This window comes from Lepisma saccharinum, unplaced genomic scaffold (genome assembly GCF_977018435.1).
Source record: "Lepisma saccharinum unplaced genomic scaffold, izLepSacc3.1 HAP1_SCAFFOLD_692, whole genome shotgun sequence".
In the NCBI taxonomy this organism is placed as follows: Eukaryota; Metazoa; Arthropoda; class Insecta; order Zygentoma; family Lepismatidae; genus Lepisma; species Lepisma saccharinum.
Window position 1 is genome coordinate 60,731 of NW_028143363.1, and position 27,418 is coordinate 88,148.

The 27,418-nt window shown below is 41.5% G+C and overlaps 1 protein-coding gene across 1 annotated transcript; it reads right to left on the bottom strand.

The window, feature by feature from the left end:
* Positions 1 to 24,524: 24,524 nt before the first annotated feature.
* On the bottom strand, positions 24,525 to 25,148 carry LOC145983135 (uncharacterized). Its single transcript, XM_083116413.1, has one exon. The coding sequence runs from the start codon at positions 25,146 to 25,148 to the stop codon at positions 24,525 to 24,527; it is 624 nt and encodes a 207-aa protein (XP_082972539.1).
* Positions 25,149 to 27,418: the final 2,270 nt, after the last annotated feature.

Genomic DNA, 27,418 nt, shown 5'->3' on the forward strand with positions numbered 1-27,418 from the left:
TTTCCGGGCAATCCAAGGCATTGAGAGGCAGTGGCGTAGCAAGGGGTGCGAGAAATGCGCGACCGCACGGGGCCTCGCGCCTAAAGGTGCCTCGAGTCGCATTAGCTTGATACGAAAAATGTTATAAATAGAAGTGGGGGAAAAAACAAGTGGGCAATAATATTAAACTATTCTGTATTCATCTGGTTTTAAATTCTAGTTAAACGTTATAATTTGAATGAATACGTCAAATCAGGGGCATAACATACAGGCAGGCAGGAATAAGTAAAAAATGATCGTCGTTTTTCTCACGTGAAACAGTTAGCAACAATTCACGATAACTTGCTTAGACATTTGTTCCCATTTATTCTTTCATTAATAAAAAGCCCGTTGTCTTGTATTCTCTTCTTTCGCTTTACCTTTCACTCCCTATTATAACGTCGTTCGGAAAGTAAGTTCCATCATGCAATAAAATGAAAAATATAAATAGTAATATCACGACCTTTATAGGGATGAGAATATATACATGGTACAACATTCACACATAATCGCCATAAGAATTCAAGCACGCATCATAGCGAGATACCAAGTTCGTTATACCCCTATCATAGAACGTTTCCGCCTGAATGGAGAACCATTGGGAAACTGCACGTTTCAGTTCTTCGTCAGTACCATAATGTTTTCCAGCAAGGAATGCCTTAAGGTGGAGGAACAAATGAAAATCAGATGGGGCAAGATCAGGACTGTAAGGGGGGTGGTAGTTTTTCCCAATGGAAGGTCGTCAGGAGTTCCTGAGTCGCATTTGCCACATGCATTGTCGTGGAGGAGAATGACACCCCGACTGAGCATGCCACGTCGTTTGTTTTAGATTGCACGACGCAGGTTTTGAAGTGTCACACAATAGGTTTCGGCATTGTTGTGCTGTCCACGGTCCATGAATTCCACAAGCAATACTCCATGCCTATCCCAAAACACAGTACACATGATTTTTTTTTGTTTGTAAGCTTTGGTTTTGGTTGCGTTTTCCGCGGTGACGCGGAGTGACTCCACTCCATAGTGCTTCGTTTCTGTTCTGAGGTTTCATGCAAACCCCATGTCTCGTCTCCAGTCACAATCCGATCCAACAACTCTTCCCCCTCCTCACTATACCGTAATAATTATATATTATTATTATTATTATCGCAAGTTAGCCAAAAATGGCCCAAAAAGCGAAGTAAAATAAAGCATTTCAATCAATATCAATAAATCAATAAAAATAATAATCTCGGGTCTCGTAGCAGTCAGACGCCCTACCGACTTAATCACCGCAGCTGCCTGCCTCTATTCACAAATCATCCATAATTATTACATAATAATAATTATTATTCCTATTTTATGCAAGTCAACCCTTTACGCACTCGGCAATAGATCCGGCTATTCTTTGTCTTTTAACATAGTATTATTAGCAGATATTGTAATACCAAGACATTTTTGTGTGATACATATGATACAATTGACCAACGTTCAAGAACCCTTCCCGGAATATATTTCTAGATAAGTGTCTGCGTCCATGTCATACCCCAGATATAAAATAAAAGATATAATGAGTTAAATATTTTGTTGTAACTATTGGAAAATATTGACACCTCGTCGTTGTTTGAAATGAATTTGTCAAGGCAGAGGAGAAGCTTCCTTCCGAGGTGACGTCACAAGTTTACGACCCCTACCCCTCGCGGAAAAGGGGCTGTTATGGACAGACATCTTCAAGCGGGGTAGGAGAAAGTCTTCAAAAACCTTGATTAGAAAGTGACATAGTTCTTAGTCCACCATTTATATATGCATAGAAAGATTTCAACACTGGGAAATATACAATATTACAGGATTGTAAAAAACAATTATAAAATCACTGTAATATTTAAGAACGATAAGGAGTTACGAGGATTTCCGAATAATTCGTTCCGAGTAATGTTTTTGTCCTAAAAACTTAGAAGAATCAGGTAATTAACTTGAGGTTTTATTTTAAATCTACTTTATGTACAACTATGTTAGTCATAGTGGACACCTACAGTTTAAAGTTGAATCATAACACTATATGCCTCCATCGAACACAGAACCCCTTGCTTACAAAAGGACATGTGAAAAATGCTAACGTTGGGATATCCGTTAAAATAAAATAAATGATATTTGCATGATGGTGGATTAAATGTGTTGCATTAGCTGACTTTCGCAGTTATAACTATCGAAAATTAAATATTTGTAGTTAGGTTCGCCTAAAATATATTGGTTGTTGGTTGATTCGGTGTTTTAAGTTCATTTTATGCAGAGTAAGGCTACCTAAAATATATTGGTAAAATGTTTTACATTTTCACACAAATGTCAAGTTAATGTACTTGAAGGTTATATATAGTGTAAGTTTGAGACATCGCAGAGAGTGGAGGGGTGGTTGTTGAAAGACTGCTGAATTCGCCGCATTATTCATACAAGGGGAGAGGGAAACTCTGCGTTCAAAACGTAAATATTCTCACCTAAAACGCTAGTAGCAACAAATAAAGAGGAGAGAATTGTTTTCATCTCTCTGTCCTCAATATTTAGCATGCATGTACTAGTACATAAGAAGCAGCAACTTGAACTTTCCTAAAGTATAAATAAAAAATCTGCTGCTACCAGGGGGCTCTGTATACTGGGTTCTACTCGTAACGGTGTTTTCACATGTTGACTCACATGCTAGTCATTCATGAAAGTCTGTGCTCTTAGTAGGTCATTCCTAATCAGTGACATGAATAGATATTGATATTTTTTAACATTAAAATTCAAGAAACTATTTTCTAATGAATAATTTCTTCCTTTGTAGTTTATATTAGGTGCAGTTATGTAATAATTATAATAGTTGCAAAACTATCATCATTGAAAAAAAGAGAACCCGTTGCACGAGTTTTACACATATTTTATCATTCTCTAAACCTCAAAATTATATGTTAATATTGAATCAATGCTTTTTCTTGTTCACATCACATCACCATCACCTCCAAATTAGCCGCGATTGAAGGGTGTGTGAAGCCCTACACATCGTTTTATCTAGTCTGATAAATAGTATGGTCATTGTTAAGAGGTAAAAGAAAGGTAAAGCGCTTCCCAGTCCTTAGCACTACGCCATGAAGGCGTATAGGGGGTGTGGGGGTAACGCCCCACTGTTAAGAGACTAAACAAAATGCATGACTACATTTATAATATAATCTTTATATTTGCACCTTCAAGTGTGTTTACAACACGCTCTGAAACGTTTGTCGGAATCATTGCAATGGGTGTGATTTCGCTTAAATAATTGTGGGGGACGTTGTTGGCTGAATGTCATACAATGGAAACAACCGCTGAGGCTGTAATGGTGATCGAACGCCGGACCACATCATTATATGCGATACCGTTACCACTACGTCATTGGGGACAATTACGATAGCAGACAACATTTACACTATTTCGCCATCTTTATTTGCAGTTGAAGTTAATTGTACAGCGAACTTGAACCATATTGGGAGTACTGTATTCCCAACTAATTGCCCCCATGCACACGCCACTGTTGCTTGTGTATATAAGTGTTCACTCACTTACAAGCGAAACCGAAACTCGAGCTCTCAGCGAGACAACTCCAGACTCTTTGGCGCCTGAAATAGACGTTCGGTGGAACCTTCATTTCTACAGCCGTGGCCTTTGTCCCACTGCTTTGGTTGCGATGAAGTATTTTGACAGGTTTCCGTCGTTCGCTGCAGGATTCATGCAAGGCTTAACAGAAGAATGTTAATGATATGCATATGATATAAAATGGTGATTATGATTCGGAAATTAATACATGATTTCTCTTCTGCGGAGTGTAAGAATTTTCTCTTCCGATAAAATTAACAACAACGAAATAGTAAAAAAATATTTAACCAGAAATCAACCTTTTGATATATTACCAAAGCAATTACCAATCTTTGTTTTTTAATACTGCCGATACTGTGCGTAAATGCAGTCAGTAGCTACCCCCTGCCCCCAAAATGATATGTTTATTGTCTCTTTATATATATATCTGGTTCTAATTAATTACTTATTTGCCACATACGACAGACGAAATCGACATAGGAATTCGAATCCGAATTTATTGTGCTAAGAAAATAAGTCGACCGACGTTTAACAATCATTATGTACTTTAACTTTTCCAGGCAGTCATAACCGAGATATATAAAACAACGTCTCGATTATAATTCTGTTGGTTAAAGTTGGATAATTTTTCGTAAGTAACGAAAACGCTTTGTTCGTTTCCGAATAGAACCTTTCAATAAACAAATTGATAGATTGATCGAGTTCGTGTTTTAAGTCCACTTTACATACAGTATAGTTAATCGGGACTAGACCTACAGTTTAAACTGGAATCCGAACCGTTTTATGACTCAACTGGTTATCGAACCCCTTGATTACAAGGCGACGACTTTACCACTACGCCAAAAGGGAGGGCATAGGAATGAGCACGGGGGTTGCCAGTGGTGCATGAACACCTCCAAATGCGTCCACAAAAAATTAAGAATGTAGAATCAACCATTATAATAATAATGAAAACAATCTCTCCCCTGCTGTCTCGAAATTTTAATTTTAATGGTAGGATCTTTCTAAATTTAAAGCCAAGAGAGTGAGACGACTTGCAGCCAAAGCTATCCTCTTCTCTAAGTTTAAGCTGCTCTTGCCTATGCTCTTCTCTACTAAGCTTCATAAATAATAAAAGTGTCGTGAGGCTAACGCTCTCTTTATTCTCGTCAGTTAATTTTTGAACACCCTGTGCACTTTTACTTTTACTTTTCTGACAGTGCGCAGCATATTGGAAAAACAAATTCTTCTATGCAACTCAAATTTCGTAAATTCTTCTTCGCTCATTCCCGCGCAAGATTTATGGTACCACTTTTTACAAAAACTACATTCTATTGTCCCCTCATAACAAAGTTCATTGCCTCAGCATTCAAGTATTTTATTCCAGCCTATTTCGGCTGTTTCGTCCTGAGAAGGAGAGATCGACGTTCGAACCATGTTTGTACCACTGACCTACTTATCGCTAGCTCGCTAATCCCTTAATCCCGTACAGCTGCAACGAAAAAGCCTGCTCACCCGATCAAACAGTAGTTCTTTGTCACTTTCTTAGGGCACAAATATTTTACACACAAATAATCCTATCTCAACTTATTATTAACAAGATTTCTTAAGACCCCTTGATTACAAGGCGACGACGCTACCACTGAACCATCGGGGAGGCCCAGTACATATTGTGCCAGAATATTTTAAATAGCAGGTATTAATTGTATTTTTGACTGTAAACACGAAAATCTAATAAAAATGTTCCTACATTTTCATCACGTTTTAATGAAGTCAAAAATACAATGTTCAAACTTTATTGTAATACTTTTCTAGATATCCAAGTTACAAGATGTTGCAATTTCTCAATGATAACTTTGTTGCAACATTAATATATTTCTGTCATTGTAGTCATCACGTTCATGCAACTTCCAACTCTTTAAAATTTTGCACTTTTTGCGTGAGGCCCGCCATCATAAATTAGGAGGGAGGAAAAGAAACGGATGACACGCTCACTCAACAAGAGGCCTTGCATCAGTGGTGCTTTCAAATCTGGACCGAATAACAATTACAAGAGTCAGAACGAGTTTACGCCACAGATTGAGCTGATGCACTCGTATCGGGACTGAAATTTTCTGTGTCTTCTACAGATGACTGCAGGCATAGCAGCTTCGTCGACGGTCAATATTTTCCAAATAATTGCCCTAAATCAAGAAATGTTCCAAAATAGTGGGACATTAAGTGAGATATAATATGTGGCTCCTTACAACTACATCCATACAACGCCGTAATGCACTTTACTTTACCCTTGCATGTTTCACATTCATATTATTTATTAGTATTTTTTGTATTAAGAGCTCTACACCTTTCCAACGACATTAAAATCTAAAGTCTTAAAATACCACCATAAAATAGAGATTGTTCATTGTATGCTCGTAGGCTTGTTGCACTACGTCGTTATGTATTAGTAGCGACATGTTTTGTGCTGCCATTGGTTGAAAATGTTCCGTGTGTACGTCGATCCAAACTGTCTCTTTCAAGGTTAGTTGGTAAAACTACACACAATAATAAAACTAGACCGTATATAATTGAGACAGTTAGCTTCTTGTGCTTTTGTATTTGAGTCAGTATGTTCTGCAAAGACGACACCGTCTACTTTTTATAAGTAATTAATTGAAAGTATTTCTTGTGACTAAGAAATGACTCCCTATGTTGCTAATATCAGACTCTTGAGATAACAGTGCAGAATAATGGTGTGTTCGTCTCTACCTCACTTTGGTGAAGCCACTTGTTTTATTGCGACATGTTATGAGAGTTTTATTAGTCGACATTCCAAAGAAATGTAACGCAGCATCAGTTTAGGGTTGTGCTGTCTGGGTAGTAATGATTCCGTTGAAAGTTAATAGTGTTGCTACAACACAGAAGTGTCCGTGACTGTACGATATGATTATTTACCAATAATATAATTCTCCCAACTCGGCCTCGAGAACGTTGGTTCTTTTGTCTTTCTTAATCGTGGTTGCGTATTGCAAGGGTGACGTGTTTGTGATATGGAGGTAGCAAGGTGGTAAAAAGGGTTATTTTTTATCCTGTGTTTGAGACTGGGTAACGACATGAAGACGTACGATATTTAAACTTCTTGACTGTATGCTTGCTTTTGGTGCAGGTGGAACTCGTTTGTTTGAGTTGGTGTTTTAAGTCCGCTATATGCACAGTACGGCTAATCGGGACTGGACCTACAGTTTAAAGTGGAATCCAAACCACGAAGTGCCTCCACCCCTTGATTACAAGGCGAGGAAGCAACCACTACGCCATTTTTTTTAAAGGAATACCCCTAACCGGAAGTATCCCCCTTTTTCATTATATTCTCAAGATTTTCATTTCTCGGTTATTCTCAATTTTCAGTTTTTCTCATTTGGACAAACACAAATACCCATGCCTTACCCGGGACTCGAACCCGGAACCCCTGGCGTCGTAGCGCGCTGTGCTAACCACTCCGCCAAGGAGGTCGACAGGGCCATCGGGCGGGGAGGCCTTAGGTGGAACTCGTACCCCTCCTACTTGACTACGAGAAGAACTACCGAAGTAAGAAAGAACCGGGCGTCCGGTAAAAAAGACGCGAAAACGAAATGCTTGTGATCTATAAGTGATAGAACGCAAAGATACACCAGCAAACTTCACGGGTGACGTGGAAGTAGAGGTCAGGTGATGAACAGTTACTGTGATTGGGTGGTTGCAAGGAATGAGATTTATAAAACGTTTTATTGTTCGCTCTATTCGCGCAACAAACGTTTCTGTACACTTCACATCAAGTTTATACGTCAATCATTCATTATTACAATTATGCCCTATCTCAGGGGATCCCAAACTTTGTAGTTTTAATTATTTTTCCGCGGCGCCCAAGTCAGAATGTAGGCATAGGCCTATCTAAAACTTGCAACGCTAAGTTAGTGTTGTTAGGTTGCTTGTCTTATGTTAACAAATAAGCACATATTTCAAATTCAGAAACATTGGTTATGTAAAAAGGACTAAATAAGCAAATGTTTGGAACAATCATATCTAAAAACCATCTGTAGACTAACAAGTAAGTGGCATTTCAGTGAAATTATCGCACCCCGGGGCGCCAAGGAGCACACTTTGGGAACCACTGCCCTATTCAATATTGAATCAGTTTGTGAAGAAAGGTTTAATTAAAATGTCCACTAAGACTCGCACCATTATATGATTGGATAGTTTTACTGTACTGGACTTCTGGTAAATTAGCACTTAATTCATTTTACAAAGAAATTAAATAAGTTACTTTTCCTTTGCTCCTTTTGTTCAAATGTAGCTACAGTCTACATGGAACAACCATCTGAAGCACCACCCTCCTCCCCCAATTTAATAATTCCAACAGAAGTAAATTTTTTGTGGTCTATAGTCTCCAAATTCTGTTCTCAACCGGAGAGATAAAATCGTAACAATTCTATTGCGAGTGACCCTTCACAACGATGAGGAAAGTGAGATCCTAGTTCCAGCGAATAATTTGTTAGGGCCGCTTCAGTCATGGCCGTAGGCAGGAAAAAATTTCGGGAGGGGTTCATTCATAATTGTTCCCATGGGCATCGCCAGAAATTTGAATAATAGAAATAATAACAATAATTGTACAATAATAATTAAAATTTCATAGTAAAACAATTTTATTCCATAATAATAATACTAATAATAATAATTATTATATTATTGTTATATCCTTGAGGGGGCTTACTCAATCCAGCAGATGAGTGAATATCCAGCACAAGTTTCTTTTTGGTTTTTTTTACGTTTCATACAGTGTGTACGGAAAAGCACAATTATTATACTTCGTCATTAAACTTTAGATACCTTCAAGAGAAAAGCTTTAAAAGTTAGATGGAAATTTTAGTCATAAAGTTTTTGTTGTTTGACTTTAAAATTAAATTTTTGGAATTCTGAAAAGTGTGGAACCAGTTATTCTTTTTAAAAACTTAGCCTGGTGCATGGATTGTAACCTAAATCGCGAACGTAATGTGCTACAAAACTGGAGATCCTAGGTTTGAACTCCTATCTAGGGGGATTTTCGACTTTATCGGACAGGGAATTTAAAAGCTGGAAAGGGAATTTTGGGACAATCATAAGGGAATCTTCAGTCTATATTCCTTGTGATGCGGGAGCAACACTGGAAAGATGACAACAGAAGTGATAATGGTGGGGTCGCCGGTGGGCTACGATTCTGAGAATAAATCCTGTTTCACTCAAGTTCCAGAATTCCAAATGTATGAAAATTCTAGCTCGATCGTTTCAACATTGTCTCCATGTATTTTTGTGATGCTTCGGAAAAAAAATTGAAAATTTAGTAGATAGTAAATGTGACTCCCACGCCAACTTTGATTTCTTGACCAAACGACCTCAAAAACCTCAAAAACCCACTTTCTCTCCCCGTTCCGCGCCTCATTTATTACGCCGATGATGTTTCACGGCGCAGAAAAGCAGTGATGAGTGAAAGATGAGCTCTCATCCTCTCATCCTCTCATCCTCTCATCCTCTCATCCTCTCATCCTCTCATCTTATGCACCTTATCGTAATCTTCCAAGTCTCGGGGACACCAATGTTTGTATATCGTGACCTTTGTAAACCTCTCTCGGGAACGATGTGCCACACACACGCGCGCGCGCCTCATTTATTACGCTGACGATGTTTCGCAACGAAGAAAACGGCACCAAAACATCAAAAATTCATTTTACTCATTTGGCGTTCGCCAAAACCTCAAAAGTCCCGGTCAAATGTTTGTATATCGTGATCTTTGTAAACCTCTCTCGGGAACGATGTGCCACACACACGCGCGCGCGCCTCATTTATTACGCTGACGATGTTTCACGGCGCAGAAAAGCAGTGATGAGTGAAAGATGCACTCTCATCCTCTCATCCTCTCATCCTCTCATCCTCTCATCCTCTCATTCTCTCATTCTCTCATCCTCTCATCCTCTCATCTTCTCATCTTCTCATTCTTGAAGTATGAATGCACCTTATCGTAATCTTCCAAGTCTCGGGGACACCAATGTTTGTATATCGTGATTTTTGTAAACCTCTCTCGGGAACGATGTGGCACACACGCGCGCGTGCTTATTTATTGCGCTGACGATGTTTCGCAGCAAAGAAAACAACGCCAAAACATCAAAATTTATTTTACTCATTTGGCGTTCACCAAAACCTCAAAAGTCCCAGTCAAACTGACGTCACTATTTCTCAACAATTGCCAGAGCTGATGTTAACAACCTGCTGTATACGTCGGCCTTGGGACGACGAAAGTATGGGTGGAACTGTCAACGCCTGTTTATTTGCTATTTGTCCCCACAAAATATTGTGCGCATTGAAAAGTTTTTTGTTGAAAAAAGTATAGTATTGTTTGTTTGTACCACAAACGGGGAAGGGGGGGGGGGTTATTGCTAGGACATTGACTATAGCGCTTATTGTGTTTTAGTTTACTGCGTGCTTCGAGCCTCGAAGCGACTGCAGGTCATCAGCCGCCGGCCTGCGTGGAAATTTCCCCCGCTCTGCTCCAGAAGGTGATCGCTTGCGAGAAGCGAGATATCATCATCCGGCCGGCCTGCTGCGTGCTTCGTGCCTCGAAGCGACTGCAGGTCATCACCCCACCAAAGGAGGGGTAGTCCTGTGGGGTGGGGATTCCTATATAAACGTAGCAGTTTTTCTTCCTATCATAGTGAACGTCAATCGTGGCAGTTCAGTATTCTTTAATTTGTTTGTCTGGCAGTATACATACATACATATCATCGTGGAAGTTTTTTTAGTGAGCTACAAGTTTATTTTCAAGTCTCTCTATCTCTCTTGAAAGGTGAACGTCAATCGTGGCAGTTCAGTATTTTTTAATTTGTTTGTCTGGCAGTATACATACATACATATCATCGTGGAAGTTTTTTTTTTGTGAGCTACAAGTTTTTGAAGTCTCTCTATCTCTCTTGAAAGGTAAGTTTTTATTTTTTTTCATGATATATTTATATTTTGTTTTGCGTCTGACACACACATATTCAAGAGGAGTCATAAAAAAATTGACACACACACTTACATGTCGCATATTTTTTACCTCCTACAACAGTGCACACACACACACACACACACACACATACTGTTCGCGTCTATAGAGGAGCCCAAGTTAAGAGTTTAGTATGGGCCGTTATGGGCTTTTACTTTTGAGATCCCCATCCCCATTCTGCCAGAAACAAAAGTTATTAACATGCGAAGAGAAAATAATAAATATGCAAAAAGAAGAGGAAATGTAAGGTTTTGATGCTCTATACCTTCTATTACAATTCAGAACATTCAAAAAATGTGCTTTCCTTTCTTATGTTAAGCGCGATTTGGGGAGTCAAAAATAACAGCCATTCGCCTGTTGCCACTTGCTGCAAACACGTGTCGGGAAGAGGGAAGGGGGGGTGGGGAATGGCCAGGCAAAAGTTCGTGAATAGGCTTCCGTCTTGGGGCCAGGTCAAGAAATTTATTATTTGTGTGTGGGCTTTCTTGTTTTGGGGAATTTTTCTCTGAAAGCAGGCATATTGTATGCATTGGTGGATCTAGCGGGAATACCCCCGGTTCACTCGCTCTTCCCAAAGGATGACTAACTATTATAAAAAGTTAGATAGCATTATATTAAAAGAACATAAAATGATCGAGCAGTTTTTTTCCAGATAGTAAAGTTTGACGCAAAAAATGCATAAATAGGGAATAGATTTATGAGATACCTAAGTAAATTTAATCCGGAACTTGTTGTTTGAAAGGCAATAACGTTAACTGATGGACACAAAGCGAGAGCATTTTAGATTGAATATTTCCAATGTCTGTCTTTTTTTTTCTATTACACAAATACAACAGAACTTTATCTATTTCACACCTCTAGTTTTTGATTAATTGAGTTTTAAATTCACTTTTCTGCACAGATATGTTAATTGGGACTGGACGGACTTACGGTTTTATGTGAGATACGAACCTTTAAATGCCTCCACAGGGTATAGAACCGTAATCCCTTAATTAAAATGCGACGACCGGGGTCCTTTGGTGTATGCCGGTATTATAATGAACACTGTTCTGTTTCAAATGAGACAGTGCACCGAAAAATGTGAAAGAGGCCTCCCCGATAGAGCAGTGGTAACGTTGTCGCCTTTATGTGCATAAAGGAAAGAAAAACACTGTGATAAAATAGAGAGCAAGACGTATAAAAAGTATATTCGGAAACAGTTATTTTCAAATCTTCCTCCACGGACCGTCATTATTGTCGACCAACAGCTGCAAGAATGACCAGCTTCCCACCAAGTCATGCATTCTTGTATGTTCCAGTCAGAGCAAACTATTGTAGGTGCCAGCACCCATGTTGTGACCCCACGCTTTTGATAGGCAATTGTTCTCCCATATTTAAATATAAGGGGAATTTGATGCTGAACGTGCTGCTATTATATTAAATTGCAAGTTTAATTTCATCTTAACATCGGAAATTATATCGGAACATCAGTGTTGTGAAACTAAGAATTTTAATAAGACGATTGTTAATAACAGAAAAGATATCGGATCTAAAAATAGCATTAAATTTGCACAGCACTTGTTTACGTCACTTTGAATTTTCACAATTTAAGTGTTTTATTCTTGTGAATCTGGTAAAGAATAATACATAATAATTCCACGCGACTGCACTTTTTTTATAGCTAGTTGTTATTAATACCCGACTTATTTTTTATCGTGATATCATACTTTTCCTCATAGCTAGTAAATATAGTTCTCTATTTTATACATACATATTTATTGAGAAGAATAGTTTATTACAAGAAATATGTTACATTCTGTTTCATATCTCGCAACCTCTAGGATTTTCTTATTTACAGGAATTATAATCTTAAAAGGACGAAAATACGAGGGGGAAATGTCTGCTTCATACAAAGAAAACATATGTTAATATTAAGTTATAGGATAGGGCATAGTGTATAATAATAAATATTATGCGCTTATCCACTTAATACATTTTATTTTTGTAATTTAGGTAGTTTTCCCGATTCCTACTCCCGCCGTTGAATTGCACATACTCGCAAGTTGCAACAAGAGGAAACATAAAACCGTAGTGCAGAAATCTATTTTTTTTTAAATTATAGACCCATAGCAGCTAGGGACGACCAAAATAACGTCTAGTTTAGTGCTCTTTGTGCATAAATATACTATATTTAGCCCGTCTGAGCTACCCTGTCGTTGCGCTTTAATATATTAATTCTTAGGTTCAGGACAACGTAATTTTCAGAAATTTATGACTTGCTACATAATCCTAAAGCTTTGCTAAACAATTTTTGTTATCGATTTACACAAGAAGTTTTTACCTTCGTTGAAAATAACGTTTGAATAGCTATCCTATCGCACTCCAATGTAAAGCTTAGGGCAACCAGATGACGAACGAAAATTATTTAGGGACAAACAGGGCTGGCGCCTCTAGAGGAAAAGTTTGGCAGTGAACAACCCTGTTGACCACTAACTTTTGTTGTTGCGTGTACCACAGCAGACGCTCGATGTGCGCTGGAGCTTTCTTCTACTGCACACCATGCGGCAACGCTGTTGCCATAAGCCCCATACTGAACTCTTAAGTTGGGCTCGCCAATAATATATATATGTGGAAGGAAAAAAAAAAATGTCTAGCATTTTTTCAACTTTTTTCCTTCTGTTTCAGTGTGCTTTCCCCTACCAACCCCCCCCAAAAAAATTTATCTGTATATATAAATAACAGAGGAAAAATGGAACCGCAACCAGGTCCCTCCGGTCTTTGCGGGAAAGTGGCATGTCGCAACTGTGGAAAATTAATTTCTAAACCTAATATTGCTAGGCATTTGAAAAAATGTCGTCTACCGGAACATGACGTCGTAGTCCCCCCGGCAAAGAAATCTCGCATTGATGCGCATGAAGGCGACGGTGCTTTGAATAAAAGTGCACGCATCATGACGTATAAATCTGGAGCTGACGAAAAATGTGACTCGAGCACCTTCCTCGACAATGTGAAATCTCCGATAGTCGATCAATTACGGGACTGCCTCGTTAATGTTGCAATTAAAATTCATCTCGTCTTGACCCTGCTGTATGAGAAAGTTGTCTCGTCCGAGTCAAGCACTTTCAGCTTTTATGTAGGGTGCGAAGGTTTACATGAGAGCAATCACGACGATCTGGAGGAAATTGTGACACGGCTATTCGAGCACTTGGGACAAAAACAAGAAGAGTTTGAAGGTCGTGGAAGTGGATGGAGTCTTTGCGGTCGCAGCCACATGTTACAGCTTCGAGTCTGCAATTTCAAACCGTTACGCAGCGCTCAAAAAAACAAAAAAACAAAAAAAAAACAAAATGCAGTGTTGAACATAAAAAGTAATGATGCGAAGAGTTTCCTATGGTCTGTCATCGCCGCATTACACCCAGCTAATAATGAACACCCCGAACGCCTGTCCAATTACAGAGGATATGAGAGGAGATACGAGAATATGATGAGAGGAATTTCCTATCCTGTGCCCCTGAATAAGATCAATCAATTTTTAAGAAACTATAGAGAGGAAAAAAGAGAAGATCTCGATATTTCTGTGTTTGGGGTTGACGATTCCGGCAACATTCGTGTGTTAAGACCTGCGAGAAGCCAGAAAAATGTAATTCGACTCTTGCTCGTAGATGGCCGTTACAGTTTGATACGGAATTTCTCACGATTAGTAGGAAGACAGATGAGCAAGAATCGCGATAAGATCGACATTTGCGATCGATGCTTGAGAGTTTTTCGCGTGGGAAAGAAGACGAAAGAACAGCACAAGTGTTTTGGCTCCGTGAATGCAGAACCCGAAGATGTCATGCCGGAACCCGGAACCAAGATGAAATTTCAGAAACACCAGGCTCTTCTCCACCATCCCGCTGTCCTTTATGCCGATTTTGAAAGCTTCCAGGTTCCCATGACGTCTTGCAACCCTGATCCCTCTACCTCAAGCACGATCCAAATTTTTCACCACGAGCCTTGCAGTTTCTCCATCTACGGAGAAAAATTAAATGATGTCATCTTGTATTGCGGACCTGATGTGGCAAAACATTTTGTTAAGAAGATAGCGGAATGTGCGAGAGAACTTGCACCCAGCCTGAAAGGTTCTTACGTTTCTCCACCTGCTCTCACGACGGAACAACAGCAGAGACATGACATGGCGACAAGATGCGCGGAGTGTGAGCAGGCTTTCACCCCCAAAAATCACAAGGTCATACACCATGACCACCAGAATGGATTATTCCTGAGCACAATCTGTAATTCGTGCAATCTTAGGATTAAGGAGTCGCATTTCGTTGTCGTGTTTCTGCACTACACCGAGAAGTACGATACGCATCTCTTCGTCAAAGAGCTGTACAACATAACTTCTCGAAACAGCATCATCCCGAGAACGAGCGAGAAGTATATTGCGGTGAGAGTGTGGATCCCTCTCGAAGAAGGAGGAAGTGTGGAAGTTAGAATCCTGGATTCTTATAATTTCCTGTCCTCCAGCCTGGCCTCTCTTGCAGCTCAACTTGGCGACGAAGATCTTGTGGCCACCAAGCAAAAGTGTTCTTCGGGGAGAGATGATAATTTGAATCTGTTGCGTCGCAAGGGCGTCTACCCCTACGAGTACGTCAATGATTTCGACAAATTTGACGAGACGGAACTTCCACCCCGGGAGGCATTTTATTCCCATCTCACGGAGGACGTCTGTTCCGAAGAGGACTACGAACACGCTCGTAGTGTGTGGACGGCCTTCAATTGCCAAACTTTTCGTGATTATCACGACCTGTATTTGAAATTGGACGTGACTCTCCTCATGGACATTTTCGAGTCGTTTCGCAAGAGATGCATCTCGATCTACAAGTTGGATCCTGCGTATTTCTTCACGACGCCGGGATTGACTTGGGAATCCATGATGAAATACACCAACGTGGAACTGGGACTCATCGCAGAGAAGAAACAGTATGCCTTCATGGAGAGTGCGATACGCGGTGGCATCGTCCAATGTCCCCGAAGACATGCACAGGCAAACAATCCTCATACGCCTGGTTACGATGCATCGAAGTCCAACACCTACATCGTCTACTGGGATGTCAACAACCTGTATGGCCACTCCATGTCCCAGTGTCTTCCCATCGGCGACTACGCGTGGATGACCGAAGAGGAACTCTCCTGCGAGGATGATTTTCTCAACTGGAGCGAAGATAGCGAATGGGGTTGTTTCTTGGAAGTGGATCTCGATTATCCCGAAACGCTGCACGAGAAACATCGCGGATTGGCCCTGGCCCCCGCCAAAGAGAAGCCACCTGGAGGATCATCGGAGCCAAAACTCATACTAAGCATGGAGAACAAGAGGAATTACGTTCTGCACTACCGACTCCTTCAATTCTACGTGCGTCACGGCTTGCAGCTGAAGAAAATACACAGAGGATTGAAATTTAGGCAGAGCAGGTGGCTGGAACCGTACATAGCCGAGAACACGCGACGCAGAGCGCAATCGACATCGCCTGCGGACAAGGATCTGTACAAACTGTTCAATAACGCCATCTACGGCAAGACGATGGAGAACGTGCGTAATTACATCGACGCAACGTTGGTCACGGACGAAAAGAAATTCGAAAAGATTGTCGCGTCACCCTACTTCAAAAACTTCACCATTTTCGACGAGAATCTGGTATTCGTCGAGAAGAACAAGAAGCAAGTGATGCTCAACAAGCCGATTGTCATAGGTGCCACCGTCCTTGAACTATCAAAATTGCACATGTACCAATCGTACTACGACCGGTTTCAACTCTTTTACGGAGATAACATCCAAATATGCTACATTGACACGGATAGCTTCATTTTTCTAATCCAAACACCAAGCCTCGAACGTGATCTGAGTTCGATGAAGCATCTTTTTGATTTCAGTAACTTACCATCAGGCCATCACTTGCATTCGACGGAAAACAAAATGACCATAGGAAAGTTCAAAGACGAAGCGGCTGGTAATTACATCAGCGAATTTGCGGGGCTTCGTGCCAAAATGTACTGCGTCAAGATTGCAGATAAGAAAGAGATCAAGAAAGCGAAAGGGGTAGGAAAAATAAGTACCAGCAAATTCAACATGCAAGACTACAAAGAATGCCTGTTTCAAGGTGAAAGAAAACTCAGCACAGATCATCGCATTGCGAATAAATTACACGAGCTGTACACGACGCGCGTAACCAAGGTCGCATTGGATGCAAGAGACAACAAGTTACGTGTTCTCGATTGTCAAATCCACACGAGAGAGTGGGGCCACTACAATGGAAGCAATAAATGTGACGTGTGTTAACTGTAACCCCATAGCCATGAAGTCCACTGTGTCTTTTCCTCTCCAAACACAGACGGAGGAAAAGAGGGGCCCTCAGGCGATGAAAAGTTGAAACTCGTTATTATGTCGTTAAGGCTCGCTCTAAACACGAGGGTCATTAAATTCAAGTCTTACTTTTTCTTCTTCCTCGTAATATAATGACATAATTACATGTTCTCGAGCCTTTTGAATTGCGGACCGCTGCAGATAAAATCTTCTCTTTTCTTCATTCGATCTACGAAGGGCATCTCATGTAGAAATTTAATTTAAATAACAGGGACAATGAATCTTTTTGGTTTCCGGAAACAAGGCAACATGGAAACTCCACTATCAAATTCCAATAACCTCTTACCCTTCCGTGTTACCTAAACTCAAGGGTCTGTTGGTCATTCATCTCAATAGTATCTGGACGAAACTAAATGATGATGTGGGCAAGATATTTTATGTTTTTAATAACAATTTACATTTCTACGAGATTCCGATCGATGGAAAACTTCAAATCACCGTGAATCCGGAAAACGTAGGCGAAATCAAAATATCTACCGGCAAGAACATTTTTCGAATCAAGCACGACAAGGTACTTTCTAACATGGCGTACGATGTTTCCGCAGGAGATTGTTTATACGTGGAACTCCTCGGAGATTACGACAAACTCATTCCTCTCTTCGTAGAATTACGAATCACCTATCCTATTATAAATAACCGTTAACCAAAATGCCTAACGACATTTTCGGCAACACCAAGCGTGTAGACCATGCAGAAGAGATTCTCATGTTGGATGTCCGAATTAAAAAGTTGAGGAGCGATTTGATCGCTTTGCAGGAGACCTTAAACAAAAGTTTAGAGTCGGAGATCGCTACGCTCCAAACGCAATGTCTCGACCCTATTTTGAAAATCGATTCCGAATTGAAAACGCTCATAAAAAATTATGTTGACGTACCTTCTTACGACAAGGTTCAAAATATACAGTTGAGCGTGGATAAGCTTCAAAATGATTTGGCCAAATTACAGCAATTTCAATCGAAAAATGAAGATTTGGAAAAATTGAAACTCGAAATCGAAGAACGAACTTCCGCAATAGAAAAGAATTTTTCTGAACTTCAAACCGTTGTGAAGGATATTGATGTAGAACGCTTGCATGTCGTCGTTTCCAAATTACAAGAAGAATTCGCCGGCACATTGGAAGAAATTAAATCCAAGTTGCAGACTTTGGAAGATACCATGACGAACCTACCATCGTCAGACGAACTGCAGGTCATCGGCAAAAGCGTCGCGAACATAAAAATTCAATTGGAGGCTTATCAAGATTTCGAACACATTCAAACCACCGTCGCTACGCTTCAGGCGTCTCTGGAGTTGATCAACGAAGAAATTAAAAATATTCACGCCGAAGCGAGCGCGTTGACGAGCATTCAAGACACGTTAAGCACGATCCAGCAGAAGATCGAATATTTAGAAAATTTGAACGTCGAATCCAATCTTGCTCATTTTCATCATGTCCTCGACAACATACAGGGTGATTTGGAATCGTTACGGACGAGCGTACCTTCGAGCGAAGATTTGGAAAAATTGAAATCGGCGGTGACGGCACTATCCGATTCGAGCGACATCAAAAGTTCATTGAGCGATCTCGAGAGTAGGGTGGCCAATCTCCCCACCTCAAAAGAATTACACACTTTGAAAAGGAACATATCACGTATGCTGAAACGACTAGAAACGGAAACGGCGAACGTGGAACAGATTCGAGACGAACTTGCTTCGCTGGTGTCAACGCTGCCCACTTCGCAGAGCGTCGCCGATCTTCACACGCAGTTTGCCGAGATGCGAAGCATCGTGAACGATCTTACCGAGAAAAATTCGAAATTGAATCAAGTCGAGAACCTTCAGAGTATCGTCGTCAACATCAGAGATCAAGTTGGAGTGCTGGAATCCACGCAGGAATCGACGCTGGCCTCTTTCGGTGCCAAGTTGCAAGAACTCAACGAAAACTTCAAGCAGTTGAACGTGGAAGTGAAAATCAAACCCTCATTTTCTACAGTAACGGATACCATAGTCGAATATTTGTTGCCCGTACAAAATACACTGGGACAGCTTCACAGCAACCTCGTTAGCGTCGATACTAAATTCGCTAAACTGCATTCTCTGCAAGCCATCGAAATCAACAGCGTACCCAATCAACAGAGAATCTCCACGTTCGTCGAAGGTAACAAACTGTACATGTTACATCCTTATCATCCGTACTACAAGTTTCTCCTCGATGGTACAATTCAGATAAATGAATTTTCGTACTGGTCTCACGGCAGAAAAGCTAGCGTTCCCACCATGACCTTGATATCGAATCGTGGTGTCCAGAAAGCAGGAAACATTCCTCTGGCACGTTGGAACGAAACGCGCAACATATATGAAATACACGAAGACGAAGATCTCACCGTTTTTGACGTGAGTGCCGGCGATAAGCTGATCGTTCAAAACACGAGCGAAGTGCCACCCTCTTTGAATCCCATCACGCTGGTGCTTCTCTTCAAACGTAATCTCTAAAAATGTCTAGGCAAGCCATCGTCGAAGAATTGCATAAACCTGCACGCCGCAACTACGAACGTTTGGCGGTGGTAACCAAGGGAATCGATGACCTCTGGCAAAGTGACCTCGTGGAGATGAGCAGCGGCAATCTAAAAAATGTACATAAATTGAACAAAGGCAACAAGTACCTCCTCACCGTCATAGACACGTTTTCGAAATTCGCATGGGCTCTACCTTTGAAGGCCAAAACAGGAACATGCGTCACGGAAGCATTCAAAACAATTTTTCGCGAAAGCGGCAGACGGCCACGGTTTTTGCAAACGGACAATGGTAAAGAATTTTACAACGCAGTATTCCAAAAGTTTATTCAAAAACATGGCATTCGACATTATTCGACCTTCAGCCACATCAAAGCCAGCATCGTGGAAAGATTTAATCGAACCTTGAAAACACACATGTGGAAACGATTCACGCTTCGAGGAAATTACAAATGGGTCGACATACTGCCGGAACTCGTCGACACTTATAATGATACGGTACACAGAACGATAGGCATGAAGCCAGCTGACGTTACCAAGTCCGACGAGCAGCGTTTAATTTCTACAGTTTACTGTCCAAAGTACACTCCCACGACTACCAAGAAGTCAAAATTCAAAATTGGAGACCAGGTGAGGATTAGCAAATTCAAACGCACCTTCGAGAAGGGATTCACAAAAAATTGGAGTACGGAACTTTTTTCGGTGGTTCGAGTTTTATCCGGAAACCGACACACGTATATAATAAAAGATAGTAGCGGCGAGATTTTGAAAGGAAGATTTTACGAAGAGGAACTCTCTAAAACAAAACATCCCGACACGTACCTCATCGAGAAAGTATTGCGTAGAAAAGGTGACAAACTATTGGTGAAATGGCTGGGGCTTCCGGAAAAGAGTTGGATCGACGCGAACGATGTGATCTTGTGAGTACGTGGAACGTGGTGAAGCGTCTACCGGATTCGGAAAGTCAAACGAAGAAAAAAAACGGCGAGTTGCTTCCCGACAGCATTCGCTGTCTAATCGTAGGCCCTTCAGGGTGTGGGAAAACAACACTGCTCGTGGACAATTTTCTCCTCGCACCAAATTGGTTAGATTGGAAGAACAGGCACCTCTACGTATTTTCGAAAAGTCTCGAACAAGCGAAATACCAGCAACTGATAAAACTGTACGATGGTCTGGACATTGCAACTTTCGCATCTGAAATAAAACCACTCGACGATTGTCGTGAAAATTCAGTTGTTGTGTTCGACGATGTCATCCTGGAAAATCAAAATGAAATTCGCAACTTTTTCACGCAAGGCCGTCACAAAGGAATGGATTGCTTCTTCCTAGCTCAAACATTTTCCAAAATTCCAAAACAGTTAGTACGCGACAACGCTAATTTCATATGTTTGTTTCGTCAAGATCACACCAACCTCAAGCACGCGTACGATGACTACGTAGGCGGAGACATGAACTACAATCAATTTTCGGAACGCTGCTGCTCCCACTGTTGGAACAGTGACGATTTCGGATTCGCAACGATCGACATGACGAGGAAACCCAACGACGGAAAATACAGAAACAAAATCAACGACTTTCTAAACGTTGCAACGTTGTGAGAAACGACGTGTATAAATAACGTTATGGCGAAACGAAAAATCGAAGACGAAAATCTCAAGTTGCGAAACTACCTCGCGAAACGCTTCAAAGGTTGGAAATCCGAGAATCGCGGATTCTACGAAGAGAAGAAACGTCAAGATCAACCTGTAATCGACGCCATCAGTGATCTAGGTAAAGAAATTAAAGGCGTCACAGAACAAAATAAAAATTTGATCAACGAACTCGTACCACTTGCAGCTAAAAGTTACACCGTACCCACGCCTATTTCGAGCATTCCTTCGACACCATTCGAACTGAAGGACGTACCGGCACGACGTCAAGCCATAAGCAGCACGTCGTCGTCTTTGGATAAGATCGAGTTGGGACCTTTGGCACGAGACTACCTGAGCACGGGAAAATTCGACAAAGATGAAGTGTTCGGATTGTATCCGAGCATGGAGAGCAACGAAGGCGGCGGTGTGGTTTGGAAGATTGGAAAATCGAAGGTGAGCTTCGAAGGCAACGACATTAAAGTCAATTTAGGCGATAAGAATAGCTGGAACAGGTATCCGGGTACGGTGGGACTGTGGGAACTCGTTGCCAAAAAGCAGCCGAAGGATTACACCGAAGAAGATTACCAGAGTTACAAGGAAATTTTGATCATGACGGATGCCTTGTACCAGAACAACGACGCCTCGCAGAATAGGGTGAAATCGAGCAGCGGCGAGAAGTACAGAAATCTCATCAAACCGATTTGGAACCAGGTGAAAACAGGCAGTGGCGTCAAACTCTACAACACATTACCCAAAGAGTTTGTGTGGGTGGACGACGTGCGCAAGCTCATAGACCGATTGTTGGTTATTGCAGGAGAGGAGAATGCAGGCAATCGTAATTTCTACAACGAGAAGGTTGGCATCGTGGACATGATCAGCACAAAACTTTCCAACTTCATCGTAAACGACGACAAGGGCATAGGGTACCTCATTAAAATCATCAACACGCTGCCTCCGAGATTCTGGAACGTGGCCGAAGGAAAGGGTCTCGTGAACGACATCATCAACAAGTTACCTTTCGAGATGCATTTACCTGGCTACCAGTACTGCGGACCAGGTACCAAACTCGAGAAAAGATTGGAGAGAGGAGACAAGGGTGTGAATCTGTTGGACGCCGCATGCAAAGATCACGACATCGCTTACAACACCACTCGCTCCGATCTGGATGCACGTCACGAAGCAGACAGAAAATTAGAGCACGCAGCTTTCGAAAGATTCGTTAGCAGAGACGCTTCGCTGGGAGAAAGAGTTGCAGCACTGGGCACCACCATCGCCATGAACACGAAACAAAAACTTGGATGGGGTGTGTAGAAATAAAAAAATTTCTCGAACCGTGAAAAAATTTCTTCGGTATATAAATAACACTACGTAAAAAAAAACTCCAGTTGTGTTTGTCATTTATGAAAAAATGAGTAAACAATCACTAGACGCCCAAGCATTAAAACAAATGCTAAATTCATCAGTCGAATATGTAAAAATTCAGGAATTAGAAGTGGACAAACCTTACACGATAACTTCGGGTTCAATTGTTTCTACCCAGTATGGCCCCAAAGCACGTCTGTTGCTCAACGCACAATACAGTCTATTTTTACCAGATCGATACGTTAACATGTTATCCGACGAGAAGCTAGCTATTTTAATCGAGAATAAAACTCAAATCGTGTACAAGGGTACAAAGGAACTTCTTGGTAAGAAAACAAAGCATGTAATAGAATTTGTGTAACGGCTCTGCGCGAGTATATCCTTGAAAAAAAAATTACACGGAACAAAAAAAAAATCTCAGAACATTTATATATAAATAACATACCAAAAAAAAATTACACAAAACAAAAAAAATCTCAGAACATATATATAAATAACATACCGTGAAAATAGCATATAAAGCATCATCATGAAGCCCAAGGGTGTCGTGTACCAGATACCATACTCCAATCTGAAAAATCTAGGTGCCCTCGATGGGTTACTCACCAAGAAACAACGCGAGAAGAAACGTTCTTGCTTGACGAAAGGACACGGAATGAAATTACTTCTCAGCACACCTCAATTGAGACGCTTGCAGCGTTCGCGAAAACAGCAAAAGATCGGAGGTTTCATATTCAGCATCCCAGCCATCCTGGCAGCATTAGGGGCCGTTGGAAGTTTGGCCGGCGGAAGCGCCGCCATTGCAAAAACCGTCATCGACTCGAAGAAGAACAAGGCAGAATTGGAAGAACAGAAACGTCACAACCTGGCTATGGAGAAGAAGGGGAAAGGTATAACCAAAAAACAAAAAAGCAACCTCGATGCTTTGAAAAAATATAAAAAAAAGAAGAAGCCCTGTCCAACTTCGATATTGAATCTCTGATCGAACTGTTGGGAATAAAAAACTTCAGGGGTGTTTTCATGTCCGATTCTCTACCCTCTGCTGCGAAGAAAAGGGAGTATGGCGTGGTCAACCTGGACAGTTACAAAAATCCTGGTACACATTGGATATGCTACCTCAAAATTGACGATAACAATGCATTTGTTTTCGATTCGTTCGGTGGCACACCACCTGCCAGGTTGGTGAAGTATCTCAGTGTTGCCAACCTCTACTACAATGACAAACGCATCCAGGGTTTCACCGATGTTAACTGCGGTCACCTATGCCTTTCCGTTCTCGCATACATGTCTAAAATAAATAACCCCTCGGTGGAACATTTTCAGAAAGCATTGTGGAACCTAAAACACGATGGGCGTGTTCCATCTCACGAGCGAATCTTCAATCTTGAAACTCACGCTGCACGACGACATCGTCTATCCTAAATCCGTAGCTCTGCGTGCATTCTACAGCATGTACCTCATACCTAACGTCACGCAGCACAACAACAAAATTAGCGTCGGAAGCGAACACATTGTCGTCACGCCAGGTCAATACAATCTTTCCACTTTGCAAGCTCAGTTACCCAAAGGCACGTACCTTTCTCAAAATTCGGTCACGCACAGAGTGGAAATCCTATCGGCGATGGAAACCATAAACCTGGGTATAGATCTACCAACTTATTTGAAACCCTGGCCAGAAACAAGTGGCGCTAGTGTCGAATGTTTAGGAGGGGAGCTCGGGAACTCTGGGGCAAGGGAAGGGATGGCAGAAACACGTGTTTTCCCCCTGTGTTGCCAAATCTAGAAGTGGGCGTGTGCCGTGAAAGGTTTGCAAGTAAACAAATATGCAGGCCGAATATTAAGTTTCGTTTCTAGATGTGGTAATTCAAATAACATAGCATAAGAGAGAGGAGGGAGGGGGACACTAAAGTTAAAAACGCCAGCTGTCGCGCAGAAGGATATCAACAATTTAAACACATAACATTAATATTCTAAATTATGTAAACTACAAAAAAAATTATGTAAAAAAAAAAGCAACTTACTTTTGGGTTCTTGCCTCCGGTTGGCCTGGAGGCAGATTATAAGGTGTCTATGCCGGAGAGGTCCGAATTCGAACTTTCGCTGTCACTGTCGCTATTTACATCGCTACTTTCGGAACCCGATTCCAGGTTTATAATCAAAGTTTGAACTTCATCTTCGAGAATTCCATCATTCTTCTGGTATTCTTTTTCCAAACGGATGGCATGTTGGCACATACATTCCCATTCCTGCACTGTGACACTGTCAATTGCACTTTCGGTAAGAGCCCTTATTTCTCTCAAATTTGAAGTTACGTTTCGTGAGGCAACTCTTCGCTTTATGGTGCTCCATATGTACTCGATCGGGTTCAAATCGCAGTGATATGGTGGAAGTCGAAGGACGTGGTGGCCGTGGGTTTTCAAAATTGTGTCAGCTCGATATACCGGATCGGGAAGATTATTTTTTACTTTCAGCAATAATTCTGGCTTTGTTTGTTCGATATCGAAAGTGATGTTATTTTTTAATAGCCATTCTTGAATCTCTAGTTTCTTACTTTTTGTGTTCGGGGCTTTATTGGTTTGAATTGAGTGGTAGGAGGCATTATCCATAACAATGACAGATCTAGGTGGAAGATTCGGAATAAGTTTCTGTTCCAACCACTTCTCGAAGTTCTCGGAATTCATTTCGTTATGGTAATCGCCAGAAGTTGTTTTGGCCTGAAATATATTAAGTGCGTTTGGAACAAACCCCATGGAACCCCCGGCGTGACTTATGATAAGTCTCTGCCCCGGACTGTCGTTTGTGAAGACACCTGACACATCTTCACTCTGCCAACATTTTTTTACTTTGTAATTAGGATGAATCCAAGTTTCATCAATGTAAACAACAGGCCTCCCTTCGTTGCGGAATCTGTTGATTGCACGAAGATATCTTGCTCTCCAAACCACAATGTTGCTTCTTTCAACCAGAGCTAAGCGAGAGTTTCTACATTTTTTAAATTTAAAGCCTATCTGTTTCATAATTTTCCGTAATGTTTCTCGCCCCCCCTGATAATTAATTTCTTCCTTAGCAATAGCTAAAAGTTTCAATATTGTAGGAACTTCTCTTTTCACTACGTACATTTCATGGATTTTCCTTCGCAGTATACACTTATCCATGTCGTCAATGACAATCTTATTTTGTCGAGCACGTCTCCGTTTACCAGGAGTTGACAATTTCTGGTCAGGGGTTTGTAAATCTTTTTTTCTCTCTTTTCAGTTTTTTAAGAAATGACTCCGACCGTCCCGTTAGATACACTGCTCTCTTTAGGGGTTGATCGCGAGGATAATTCCACCCGTCTCTTTTCTCTTCTTCACACTTCTCGATGATTCGTAGTAGCAAATTTCGCTCACTGCTGTGCACAACTTTCGACATTTTACACTTACTCAAAAACACGTCTACGCACATCAACAACACTCCTCGAATTCTTGAAGAGAGTAAAATTAGCAACACTGTGTCAGCGGAAGTGGGAAGGTCCTTGCCCGACCAGCGCCAGAGCAAACACAGGGGGTGAGAGAAGGGGGTGGGGGAGGCCGGTTAGTTCGCATATTTTCCGAGGTTTCAGAAAGCTTGGTGGATCTATACTATGGGAGAACTTTTAGGTTTCGAGAACAACACCAAACTCGAAGCTGGCATCAAACACACGGCAACCAACATTCCTAAATTTCTAGCCATAGAAACTCTAAACGTTCACTGCAACGTGGCGGAAGGCATGATCACGAAATCCTCGAACGGATTGTTAGGAAGTCACAAGCAGACGGGAATCATAGCCACGTTCAAACCCAGTTCCGAATTCATGGAACCGATCATCTACACACCTTCTTCGCCGATCTATTTTCCAGTATGTCGCAACCGCATAGACGACATAGAGTTGGTGGTGACAAACGAGAAAGGAGACGTGGTGGATTTCGCAGGTGCAACGACCACTGCCATCGTGGAGATCAACGTATAATAAATAACACACATAGTAAAAATGGAGCAAATCGAAAGTTACGAATTGCAATCTTTTCCTCCCAACCGTCGCACGTTCGCCAATTTGAACGAAGCGAACAGAGAGATCGAATACGACGTGGACGTAGGGGATGGGTTCGTTCATCCTCACAGAGCGGACCTCTACCTTCAATTCGACGTGGTGAAGAAGGAAAGCGGAGACGCGTTTCCGCTAAATGCAAATTTGATACTCGTTGACAACTTCGTGCCTCACCTGTTCTCGCAGGTGGAGGTGAGGAAACACAACACCGTCATAGACAGAATCGATTATCCAGGCATCACGTCGACGGCAGTGGGAACTTTGAAATTATCCAAAACAGACGCAGCATACTACCAGGCGGGAGGATTCGAAGCAGGGACCAAAATATCGACGACAAGTCACACGGCGCTCTTTCCCATGCGTCTGCTGCCGGGATTCTTCTCGGACTACAAGGAGATCATGTGGAAGGGGGGATTGCGCGTCACTTTTCGAAGAGCAGCCAACGACAACAACGCACTGATGCGATACACCAACTTGAATGCCGACGGCACGCCGATAGCCAACACTTTACCCGAAGCAGCCAAGTGCGTCATCCGGAGCATGGAATTGAGAATGCCGATCGTGGAATACGAAACAAACTACGCCCTCAAGTACAAAGCAGAGATCTTGAAGAGTCCGCAGGTGCCGATTCACTTTCACAGTTACCAGTGCATACAGAAGATGGCGTCGGGAAGTCACATGGAATTCGATGTGACGACACAGTTCAACAACATACAGTTCGACATGCCAGATTTCGTCGTAGTGCTCTTTCAGACCGGGCGCGATAACAACCAGGAAAAAGATTCCAGCAAGTTCGACGACTGCAAGATCAAGAACGTTTATCTGAAAAATGGAAGGAACGAAGTGTTCCCGCGCGAAAATTACAACCTCGACATGACCAAAAAC